The 12,919-nt window shown below is 44.4% G+C and overlaps 1 protein-coding gene across 5 annotated transcripts in view; it reads left to right on the forward strand.

Moving 5' to 3' along the window:
- Positions 1-12,406, forward strand: part of peak1 (pseudopodium-enriched atypical kinase 1) — a 106,688-nt gene extending 94,282 nt beyond the window's left edge. For all 5 annotated transcript variants that reach the window (XM_025908551.1, XM_013272786.3, XM_005453105.4 and 2 more), the window contains 2 exons: positions 203-1,020; positions 7,512-12,406. In XM_025908551.1, the coding sequence (XP_025764336.1) occupies positions 203-1,020; positions 7,512-8,867 (2,174 nt within the window). In that variant the 3' untranslated portion in view covers positions 8,868-12,406. The remainder of the gene's footprint in view (positions 1-202; positions 1,021-7,511) is intronic.
- Positions 12,407-12,919: the final 513 nt, after the last annotated feature.

A 12,919-nucleotide genomic window follows, 5' to 3' on the forward strand; every position in this document is an offset into this window, starting at 1 on the left:
TTCATATAAAGTCTAATCTAATGTTAGTTTACAATATTGTGTGAATTTAATTCAAGGAAATTGAAGGAGTTGTTCTTCCTGCTTATTGAACTGGATATCATTACGCCCTCCGTTCAATTTGAAGGGTCCCAACAGTCTTTAATTTTAGTTTAACTGGATCTTTTTTATGCAGTATGCATGTTTTCTGTTTTCTTTTCTTCAGGTAAATCTCGAGCCAGCATGATCCCACTTAAACAGCCAAGAAACATGAAAGCATCCAATGACACACTGGCCTCCATCGAAATTGAAGGCCTCGCTGAGCAGCCAGCTCCTAAAGCCACACCGCCGCCATTACCCAAAAAAGCAGTTCCTCGTTCCAGTACTGAACCCATCCTGGGAGGCAAAGAGCCAGTGGGAGGCCTTAGGCCTCGGGCTGAAGCTAAACCGGGGGGCACCAACCTTAGTGTAGCCAACCCTCTTTATGACTTGGACTCCACCTGGGAAACAGCTAGTCAGAGCTCCTCTCTGAGCTCCGAACCGCATCGAGGCCACGACCATGAGAGTGGTGACTCCTTAGAGAGGTCATCAGCTGCCACAGCTACCAACAAGGCCCGCATGACCAATAGCGTGTCCTCTCTGGTCCCTCAGCCTTCACCTGCTGCACCCAGCACAACCCCCGGCAGAGAGAAGAGAGTCTACCCAAGTTCAGAATCCCTGGCTGGAAGGGGTCGGACCGCGGGTCGCGGAGCTGCCGGAGGCGGCGCAGCCTCCAAACCACAGAGACCTGCTCTTTACAGGGGGTTAGACAGCTGGGATGAGGTGGTGGGGAGGATCCGCGGGCTCCACACAGACACTCTACGGAAACTGTCAGCAAAATGCGAGGACCGTTTCATGGCTGGCCAGAAAGATCATTTGAGGTTTGGCACTGAAAGCTGGTCCCACTTCAGGCTGACCACTGGGAAACCCTGCTGTGAGGCGGGGGATGCCGTTTACTACACTGCATCTTATGCCAAGGACCCACTGGTCAATTATGCCATCAAGGTGAGATTCTTCCTTTTAGTTTGGTGTTAAATGAATACAGCTTCTTTTGTTTCACATATTGTGTTGACTATTTAAACCCTAAAACCTTGAAAGAACCTTAAACACTGACCTGTGGGGAAAAAGAGAAAAACAAGGTTTGTCCTATTTTACACTCAAAGCTGTTTCCCCCCCAAAAGAAGTGATGTTTTCTGATCTCAGTAAAATATTTCAGCATCTCTTTGTTCAGCTTGTTCTTAGTTTTCTTTAATTAGTGTGTTTATTTGTTGTGGGGGATTGGTTTGAATTCTTGCTACATCAAAAGTATTGTAGATATTTTTCTCTGGTAGCTGCTGTCTTTGCAGTAGATTCATAAAATCCTTGTGTTTATGCCGATGAATCTCCTCCCCTCTTTTCCTGAAGTGCTGTGAAATATTGGCACTTAAACTTTGATCCCTTAGGGCATGACCTTGTGCAATAAAAACCAGAGCGTTGTTGTGTTTGTTTGTTTTCTTCCCCTCTGTGCGATTGTGCGAGAGGAGCAGCTTTGTCTTCAGTGTGTATGGAGATGCATGTGGTGGTTTGAGGGCACAGCTTGCCGGAAGAGTTCTGAAGCTAAACACAAAGCAGATATGGATGAAGGTTAAATTATTCACAGGATATGAAACACTGTGTGCCACACCGCTTCAAAGCCTTGCCTTCGTATTAGCAGCAGGCTTAAGAGGAACTCTTGTTTTTTTAAAGACGCTCATCTATAAATAAGGCAACCAGAAGCAGTAGAAACAAACCCCAACTTCCCAATTAAACCTTCCCCAACTCTGTCTGAATGCAGCCCAGCTATGCCCCTGCCTTCCTTTAACCCTTTATGTGCAGATGACGCATTTGAACTTTCATATTTTACTTCTGTGCTAATTACTCACTTTAGCTCTCCAAAGAATTCGGTGAGCGCCTCACTGTGCTTTAAAGCTCTACCATATCACTGAAGAGTCGACATTAAGGAGACAAGAGGTGGTAATAAAAGCAGTGAGTTTCTGCTAACTTGCAGGATTGTGTTACAACCAGAAACACGAGTACGGTGTCAGAGTTTTGAAAATCTGCAGATGTCTTCAAAGAAGGTGAAGTAGGCAGGTCTAGTCATCATGAGCCATCATGCTCAAACAAACATCAAGTGAAGCTGCACATTCCTGAAGAATTACAGGGTGCGTCTGAAAGGAGTGCACTGATGCGGTTATTCATGCTGTGTTGGAGTTTAATCAAATCTACATAAATCACAACAGACACTTTATTACTTCTATTAAAAGTTTAATCCTTAAAGTGAAATGACTGAGGTTGTTGTATTATAAAAACATGTTCAGCTTTTAATTCATAATCCATGTCTTGATTTATATGAACGGTGACTCAGTTGATACGTACTATAATTATTAGCTACTTTGCAGCTATATAGTTAATAAAAGGCTGCAATATTTTTACATATTCATTATCAAGATGGAAATCTTGTCGAACTCTATCTTATAGCAACTTTAGAGTGTTACTATTTGGCCACTTTGAGAAATCAGCATCTCGTCTTTACATGTAGATTTTTATTGTAGATTTTAAAACATACATTGAAAGTGACACAGGAAACAAACAAAGAACTCATGTCGCAGTCACAGGGGGTGATGAAATTTGCATAATATATAGGAGGAAAATGAAAACAATTGGGATTTATAGTGTATATTTTTTAAAGATATTAATATATATGTTTATACAGACATATATATCCATACATACACTAAAATCAGATTCATAATGTTAGACACCTGCCAGAGGTTTCTCATAACAGCATCTTTACAACTCACTGTTTAGTCCGGCGCCCCCCCGTGTGCGGCAGCCTGTTACAGCAGCTCTGCTCATTCTGAGTTTCTTTCCTTCTTATCTTTTTTCTTCTAGTAATTTTTATAACTAACGTATTAGTAATTAGACTCTGCAACCATGTTCTACCGTTTTGTGCTAGTTCTGGTTGTTTTTCTTAGTTTTTTTCTATTTTTTTCACCCGTGTCTGGGGACCCAGAGCAGGGATCCTTTGTTTACAGTAGGGATCAGCTGTTAGCGCTGCGTCCCGCAGCGGTACTGCCGGCGGACAGACTCGACATTCCCAGTGAACTGAGGAAGAAAAGACGGGGGTGTCGTGCTGGGAAGGAGCGCCGTCGCCCGAGAAGGAGACGTTATCGACCATCTCTTCCTTCTGTAATTATTGGAAATGTACGATCTTTGCCCAATAAGATGGATGAGCTAACGTCGCTAACCTGGTCACAGAGGGAGTACCGGCAATGTAGCATCATGATGCTAACGGAGTCGTGGCTAACACCGCTAACTCCGGACACGAGCGTGACACTACCGGGATTCCAGATGCTGCGAGCGGACAGGACGAGAGAGAGCGGTAAGAGGAAAGGAGGGGGACTGACAGTGTTTGTGAATGACAGATGGTGTAACCCTGGGCACATCACTGTAAAAGAACAACTCTGCAGCAGAGACATTGAGCTGTTAGCCGTTAGCATGCGTCCATACTACCTGCCCCGGGAATTCTCGCATGTTATCGCGATAACAGCGTATGTCCCCCCCTCGGCCAACGCGGATGCAGCCTGTGACTCTCTCCACTCTGTGGTCAGCAGACTGCAAACACAATCTCCGAGAGCCCTTCTCATAATATCAGGGGACTTCAATCATGCCTCACTGGACTCCACACTGCCCACCTTCACCCAGTATGTGACCTGCCCAACCAGAGACAATAAAACACTGGACTTACTGTATGCCAATGCTGAAGAGGCATACAGTTCATCACCTCTCCCTCCCCTAGGCAGATCTGATCACAACCTGGTGCACCTTGTCCCTGTGTATGAGCCCTTAGTGCGCAGGGAGCCACCAGCCACCCGCACAGTGCAGAGATGGTCGGAGGAGAGCGAGGAGGCTCTTAAGGATTGTTTTGAGTCGACTGTGTGGGAGGTGATCTGTGACGACCACGGAGAGGACATCGACAGCCTTACTACATGCATTACTGACTATATTAATTTCTGTGTGGATAACACCGTACCTACCAGGACTGTACGGTGTTTCTCCAACAACAAACCCTGGATTACTTCAGAAATTAAAGCTGTCCTCAAGCAGAAGAGGAGGGCCTTCAAATCCAGAGACAAAGAGGAGTTGAAAAGGGTGCAGAGAGAGCTTAGGGGACTGATAAGGAATGGGAAGGACAGCTACAGGCAGAAGATGGAGAACCAGCTTCAGCAAAACAATGTTGGTGAAGTCTGGAGAGGCCTCAGAACCATCTCAGGCCACAAACATCAGAACTCTCTGCCTGGGAGGGATGTGAGGTGGGCAAATGAACTGAATCATTTCTTCAACAGATTTGATTCAGCCATGAGGCAGTCTCCAACATCGGCTGCAGACTCACCCACCCCCACTGCTGCTGTTCCACCTCTGACACCTCAGACACTTCACACCTCCTCTATTCACCCTGCTCACTCCTCCCCACCCCCAACAACAGCATCCAATACACACTCAACACAAGGCTCCAGCCTGTCTCTCTCAACCACCCAGGTTCGGAGGGAACTGAGGAGGATTAAAGCCAAGAAGGCAGCGGGTCCAGATGGCATCAGCTCGAGGGTCGTCAGGTCCTGCGCGGACCAACTGTGTGGTGTGATGGAGCACCTCTTCAACCTGAGCCTGAGGCTGGGAAGAGTCCCACAGCTCTGGAAAACTTCCTGTGTTGTTCCAGTGCCAAAGACTTCACGCCCCAAGGACCTCAACAGCTACAGGCCGGTGGCTCTGACGTCCCACCTGATGAAGACCCTGGAGCGGCTGGTCCTGGCTCAGCTTCGGCGCCTTGTGAGCTCATCACTGGACCCACTTCAGTTTGCCTACCAGCCTGGCATTGGAGCGGATGATGCCATCATTCACCTCCTACATCGTTCCCTTGCTCACCTGGAGACCGCTGGGAGCACTGTGAGAATCATGTTCTTTGATTTCTCCAGTGCCTTCAACACCATTCTTCCCTCGGTTCTGAAGGACAAGCTGGAGAACTCTGGAGTGGACCATCACCTCACTACCTGGATTTTGGACTACCTCACCGACCGACCACAGTATGTGAGGACTCAGGGCTGTGTGTCGGACAGGGTCGTCTGCAGTACGGGGGCCCCACAGGGAACGGTTCTGGCTCCGTTCCTCTTCACCATCTACACTGCAGACTTCTCCCACAACTCCACCCAGTGCTTCCTGCAGAAGTTCTCTGATGACTCTGCAATAGTCGGCCTCATCACTGATGGGGACGACAAGGAGTACAGAGGACTGACTCAAGACTTTGTGGACTGGTGCCAGCTGAACTACCTCCAGATCAACGCCAGTAAAACCAAGGAGCTGGTGGTAGACTTCCGCAGGCACAAGCATCCTCCACTGCAACCACTGAACATCCAAGGTATGGACATCGAGGCTGTGGACAGCTACAGGTACCTTGGTGTTCATCTGAACAACAAACTGGACTGGACTCATAACTCAGACGCCCTCTACAGGAAAGGGCAGAGCAGGCTGTACCTGCTTCGGAGACTCAGGTCGTTTGGAGTGGAGGGCCCACTCCTGAAGACCTTCTATGACTCTGTGGTGGCCTCAGCCATCTTTTATGGTGTGGTCTGCTGGGGGGCAGCATCTCTGCTGGGGACAGGAAGAGACTGAACAGGCTGATCCGAAGGGCCAGCTCTGTTCTAGGATGCCCTCTGGACCCAGTGGAGGTGGTGAGTGACAGGAGAATGGTGGCTAAGCTGTCATCCCTGTTGGACAACATCTCCCACCCCATGCATGAGACTGTGACAGCACTGAGCAGCTCCTTCAGTGGGAGACTGCGGCACCCACGGTGTGGGACGGAGAGATTTCGCAGGTCTTTCCTCCCCACTGCTGTCAGACTCTACAATAAAGACTTTTGCAGCTGATCAAACACACAAACCCACACATGTGCAATAAGACTGCTATACGTGCAATTCTTCTTCTGACGAAGTTGTGTTTTTGTATTTTCCTACTCAGTTGTATATAGTATTTGTATTTCTATTTTATTCTATTGTATATATTATTCTATTCTATTTTATTCTATTGTATATAGTATTTTATTTTATTTTATTGTATTTTATTGCATTCCAGTGTTTTCTAATTTCTGCTACATAACTTTGCACTTTTGCTGTAACAAAACAAATTTCCCACCTGTGGGACTAATAAAGGCCATCTTATCTTATCTTATCTTATCTTAGTCTTATGCATTACAGCAAACTCACTTTGCGATTTTTGTCCTCACAACATCTCTGAGTCGTTTTGTATTTTGGGGACATTTATTAAATTTCTGACAGTAATTTCTGCAAACGTTGCACATCAGTGAAGACAAATAGGTTAAATTTGATCGTTATTAATGAACCCACACTATTCATTTTCAAGGGGACAGAATGTTGTTCAACCCCAGACATCTAATACATCATGCTTTCTGCACGGACTGAGTCTGTCTCTGACTCGGCTTCACCTCTCACTGTGCTGTGATCAGAGATTGAGAATGAGAGCTATGGAGGCTGTAACCGCTTTAGGAGACAGAGACACACTCTCAGTGCTGTCTGTAACAGCCTTAGCTCTGCTTTCTCCCTCTTTCGGCTCTGTGTATCATTAGCTGCATTGTTTGAGAGAAACTGAGCAGGACAGAGAGTTTCGAAAGAAACAGAAAATGTTTTTGAGTTCTCCACTGAAATGTTCTGGTTTTTTTCCTGGTGTTGCAGAAGGTCGCTGTTTGTTTTGAGGTCTCCCACAGCAGCCAAAGGCGAATTCTGCTGCCAGTAGACACCGTTTTATTTCATTGAGATCATATGAAAACACAGTATATAGGAATTACAGGAAGATAACTAAAAGGTCAGGTATTGACTGATTTACTTTAAAAATAAATCCCAGTAAAAGCAATGTTTATGATCATATTGTGAACAGATCTCATGAAAAGACTGAAACCAACCGTGTGTTTGTTCTTAAAATACACAACCCTGTCCCCGCCTGTGACAGGTTTCATGTTTAAAACCTCGAAGTTATTTCCTAAAGCAGCTAAGCATCTTGTTTGTTTGTTTTTTTTAACCAATTTGTGCACTGACAGGGGTAAGGGGTGCATTTCGAGGTGTATTTTTAGCCATGGATCGATACACATCCGATGCTTCAGTAAGCATTTCTGACAGCAGGACAGTGTATGTGACAGAGACTCAAAATAAAGGAACGATGCCGACGTTTTTGCTGACACTAAGGGTAACAGTGTGGCTCATTTGTGTCGTTTCTGCTGTGTTTCACAGAATCGGCAGGTTATTTGGTGACAGTAAGAAAACTAGAATATCATTAGTTTCCCCTATGTTTCATTGCTGGTAAATGGACAAATAAGTTAAGAAAATGGCTTTAGAGTGATTGAATTCTCATCTTCAATTCAAGACATTGCACTGACGGTGATTTTTCTCTGACATTTATCTGTACTTCTTCAGATCTGTCGGAGCCAGGTGAAGGAGACCCAGCAGCAGTTTTTCCACAGCCTCGCAGTGAGGCAGAGCCTGCCAGTGCACTTCAACATTCAGCAGGACTGTGGCCACTTCCTGGCTGATGTCCCTGCCCGCCTGCTGCCCTGGGAAGAGGAAGAAGAGGAGGAAGAAGCAGATAAGGAAGAAGGGGGGCCAACAGTAAAGGACAAAGAGGCTAAGATGGCAGATTCAAAATCGCCTTCTCCAAATAGGAAACTAGATGAAGTCCCGGCTGCGGGTCACATGAACACAGCTGGCCGCTTGAGGAGCCGAGTGGTGGTGATCACACGTGAGGTGCCCTTCCAGACAGTGGCCGACTTTGTCAGGGAAGGCATGAGCCGGCACACTCAAAACCCGGAGCTGTATGAGCGTCAGGTCTGTCTGCTGCTACTGCAGCTGTGCTCCGGGCTGGAGCACATGAAACCTTTCCACGTGACCCACTGTGACCTGCGACTCGAAAACCTGCTGCTGGTCCAATGCCAACCTGGCAACCCCTGGAATCTGGACTTACTTGAGCCCAACAATAACAGCAATGGCAGCAGCTCGGGGGCAAGCGCCGCAGCCACCGCTGCCGCCAACTCCACCTGCCCCGCACGCCTCATCATCAGCAACTTCTCCCAAGCGAAACAAAAGACTACTCTCATGGCCACTGACCCCGGCACACTGCGCGACCAGTCGAGGCTGGCACCCGAAATCATCACAGCCACCCAGTACCGCAAGTGTGATGAGTTCCAGACCGGGATTCTGATCTATGAGATGCTGCACCGACCCAACCCCTTTGAGGAGACGCCGGAGTTGAAGGAGCGGGAGTACACCTGGGCCGACCTTCCACCGCTGCCGGTGAGATCACTTTACTCACAGGGGCTGCAGCAGCTGGCGCGCTTGCTGCTCACCGTTAACCCCTCCGAAAGAATCCGGATGGCCGAGGCGCGGGCCTGCCTCCAGTGCCTCCTCTGGGGACCTCGGGAGGACTTGTTTCAGGCGCTGGGCTGCAGCAGCACCGGGCCTATGTCCGGGGCCACTTCGAGCCAGCGCGAGGCCACCCTGCAGAACTGGCTGGACCTCAAGCGGACACTGATGATGATCAAGTTCGCAGAGCGCTCGCTGGACAATGCCTGTGGTGTGAGCCTGGAGGACTGGCTGTGCTGCCAGTACCTGGCGTTCGCCACCACAGAGACCCTCAGCCGGGTGGTGCACATCCTGCAGCAGCCCCAACAGCATCCCCCATCTCCGAATGAGAACCAGCCAGTGCACCCAGCACAGAACCAAACTCAAATACATCCAGCACACACCTTCCACTTGACTCCTTCACAGCCACTCTGAGTTTCTCTGCCCAACTGTTACTATGGCAACAGAGCCAACATATCCCCCCTGTGTGGTCCCTCTGCTGATGTTAAAAGTGTGATGTAAGCTAATAGTCAGCTCCACAGTGCTCACCTAAAACAAAACAGCTGCTTGTGCTGTGTCTGTGTTTTCTTCTTGGACTGAATCGGCCGTGCGAGACGCTCATTCCCCTCAAACGCCCAGGCGCCATGATCAGGGTTATCAAAAGCAGAAAAACGTGGCTTTCAGACACTGTGTTCTCAAAGCAAGTCCAAATAACAGCCCTAAAACATTCAAGCTAATTGAAATCATTTTGGCTCTCCTCATCAATGCCCCGCGTCTTCACATATCATGAGTTTTATCACTCCACCAGTACTAAACTGAGGATTTTACCAAACGTGTGAAGAATTATTTTAAGATTTTGTGTTTCTGAGACAAGTCTCCAGACTTGGAGAGTTGTGAGTACTCCGTGTTAAATATCATTTTCATGCCATCTGTCTACAGGGTTTGAGGGAGTGTGAAATGAAATAACTAAGCTTTTACGCTGATGCATATTGATATTCTGCAAGTTTTGTCTGACATCTAAAGGGACACCACGGTCAGAATTTTAGAAAGGAAACTTTGAGAATTTGGAGAGTTTCATCCCAATAATTTGACTCTTTGTTACGCAGTGTTGTATTATAAGCAAGTTTTATTTGAATCAGAAAAAAGGGGAGTGTAGGGAGGATTTGAAATGAAGGGAGTGGAGGAAAAACAAGCTTTGGCCAGACATGAGGACGTGGCTAAACATTGAATTTAATATATTTTAGTCATGACATTTGCACAGCTGAGACTTCCTCATTTACTCATTGTGCTTTTAGAAATTCAAAAGCCAGTATGAAGTTGAAATTAACAAAAGAAATTAAAAAATAAATAATAATCTATCATAACACATTTCTGCACAGAGCTTTGTAGAGGTGGGTGACGAACGCTGAGCTAAACTTGGCTTTTCATTTAATGGGTTTTTTTTTTACGCTTCGAAATTGGAAAAGGCTCGACCGCCCTGGCTGCTGGTTTGGGTTCTTGTCGGCGTATGTGCAATTAATACCTGTCTTTTGTTATTTCTCTTTGAGGTAACAGCATTATGCAGTCTTTTACTAATACTCTCTTCCTTTTTGTTTTGTTTTGTTTTGTGGCACATAAACTGATCAGTTTCATTTCAATCCTGCAACTTAAGAAGCAAGGTAAAGTTCAGTGGAAAGTACTTCTTATAGTGGATGAGATATTTCAGGGACTGCAAAAAAGTTATTCTTTGTCGATCGTTTTATCTTTTTGTCGAGTTGTTTTTGAACGGTTCTGCGTTACGGATGACATTTGCACATTTACATTTGGAACGCTGGTGCCCCTCGGTGGAGCCCGGAGCACACGGTGAGACTGAGTAAAGTTCCTGTGAATCTGAGGAGCTGGATCTGATGTGTTTTGCAGCGTGTGGAATGTAAACGTTTGCGTGGACTGAAACGGACATTTGTTCTCATCTGCTCTACAAATGTGCTTTTTTTTGTTGAACCACTTTGTTTCATATATGAATTCTATCTTGGAGAGAAACTAATTACACAACCACTGACACTTGCTTCCATTCCTCCTATCTTGTTTGTTTCCCCTCTTCTTTTTTCCCCCTTTACCAGTAGGAGAGTAAATCCTGTATTGATGCTTCTGCTTGTCACTCTGAATTAAACGAGCTCTGTGTTATTGACTTTCCAGTCTGGAGTCAGTAAAACCAAGACATGTACAGAAGCCTCAGCTTCCCCAACCAGTAACACTTTATAACACAGTCCGTGACTAAGGGTGTAGTTCCCCTGCAATTAAATGGAATTTTAACATATTTTATTTGAAATTGCAATGTAATTATATCCACATACAAATATTTAAAAGGTCGTATAATAGAATAAGGGGGTAAAAAGTTAGATTTTTACTGGAAACAAAGAAATAATAATCATAATGTAAGTAATGGTAAGTACTGCATAATTTCTATGAAATTTAGCGAGAAAAACAAACAGTATTTCCCCATCTTAGACCATAAGTACTCTGTACTTTTCAGGGCGTGGCCCAATTATGGAGTGCCTCAACCTTGCCTAATTTCCAGATATTTTTACAGGAAAGGAGACACAAATTACACAGTAAGTAATTTTAAGTTAGAGGTAACTAATTTTGGGCAATGTGTAATTACCTGTTAGTTTTGCAGACAAACAATATTTTCCTTTTGTACATCATAAGTATGCTCTACTTCTCGGGGTGTATCTGTATTATGGAGTGACTGAACCTTGCCTTTTACACCTTTATTTAATGTTCATTATGCTGACGTGCATGTTGATTGTCCAGTTATTCAGTTGTCCCATTTTACTAATGCTTTACTTAAAACTACTCTAATTACAGTAAAACGTGTATCTCCTTCGCTGTAAAATACCTAGAAGTTGGGCGTGGTTAAGCCGCTCCCATGACCCAGAAAGTGCAGTGTACTTACAACGTAAGATAATGTTTTTCTACAAAGTACCAAGAACTTATGCAGTAGTTAAAGTGTAATTATTTCTTTGATTCCTATAAAAACCTAACTTGTTACACCATTATTCCTGTGTACCCTATCTTGAAGTATTTGTATCTAAATATAATTACATTGTCATTTCAAATAAAATACATTAAAATTCCATTTAATTACAAGGGAAGTATGCCCTCAGTCGCTGGCTGTATTATAAAGTGTTACCATTGAATTTAATGTGTCGAACAAAACACCCCGAATAATATCTTTATCCCAGAATTTAATACTTGGAGGTCTGGTGCTGCAAATTTACTTTATTTCAGATGTGCAAAAACTTTGTGGTCCACGGAGCAAAAAATGAGACAAAGCAGGTTGAAGTTTGTTACTGTGTTCAAGGGTTTGTGTACTGAGGAATGTGTGTGGGACAGCACTGGCGGCTGTCCTCGTATTCAGAGTTAAGCCTTTATATATTAAATATAGTATAAATATATATATCTAACCTTTATCTATTTTAATCCACACTCTATTTTGTGGCGTACGGAGCACTTCTATTTCTGTCACTAGAGTCTAATAATCATTTTATCTTTTAAAAGCTTTACTTGATTTTCTTCCATCTTGCATGTTTTGGAGGAAGAACAAGGTGAGTAGTTATCACTGTGCTACACAAAGAATCAGTTGTAAAAGATCCCATTCATTCAGTTGCATCCATGCAAAGAACAATGTACAGTATTTTTACCCCTCTTGTAAAGTTACCTGCGTAGGAGAAAAACCACTTTGGCTGAAGGATGACTTTTGAACGCACCGCTGAACCCTAATATTCATCCGCCGTTTGGAGTACGGCAGACATTGTTTTCTGTTCCTCTTTCTGCTCTGGTTTTCTCTTTTGCGTTGTTAACTGCCACTGAATCTAAAAACGGAAGCTCTCCAGGGCTTTATGTGTACAGTATGTCTCCTGGCCTGCAGCCATTTATTGTTGTTCAATTTAACCAACAGTAACAGAACAATAAATATATGTTTTTTATATATACTCTTTGTGCTCTTTGTCATTTTTGCTTGATTTAACTGTTTAGAAAAGGAAGGATTTCAGTCTTTCAGTCCGCTTTGTTACATAACAGTTTTTGTTACATTGTTTTTCTTGGAAATCAGAATATTTATTTCAGGTCATTCTTGACCTGAATTGATACAGCCACATCAGCAAAATAAGAATAGCCCCCAAGCTCAATGCTGATAATGAGCCTTTAAATTATTTACAGTGGGCAATCTAAAACTGGAAACATCTTTCTTTTCTTTTCTTTTTTTACTCTGTAAAGAAGTCAGCAGTTTGTCTTTAAATTAGGTTTTCGTTACTTAAAAACCTCATTGAAAGTGGTTTTAAGGAATAAACATTTCTTTTTAAACAAATTTCTGTTTATCCCAAATGCCTGTATTGGTACTGTCTGCTTGCCTCCATGATAGCTTTCAGAATTAGTTAAAGCAAAATCTCCCCCTAGTTTTGCTTTTATTGTAATATGATCTAGCGAGAGTGAAGGGGAATGTGTGT

Source organism: Oreochromis niloticus, linkage group LG7 (genome assembly GCF_001858045.2).
Source record: "Oreochromis niloticus isolate F11D_XX linkage group LG7, O_niloticus_UMD_NMBU, whole genome shotgun sequence".
Taxonomy (NCBI): domain Eukaryota; kingdom Metazoa; phylum Chordata; class Actinopteri; order Cichliformes; family Cichlidae; genus Oreochromis; species Oreochromis niloticus.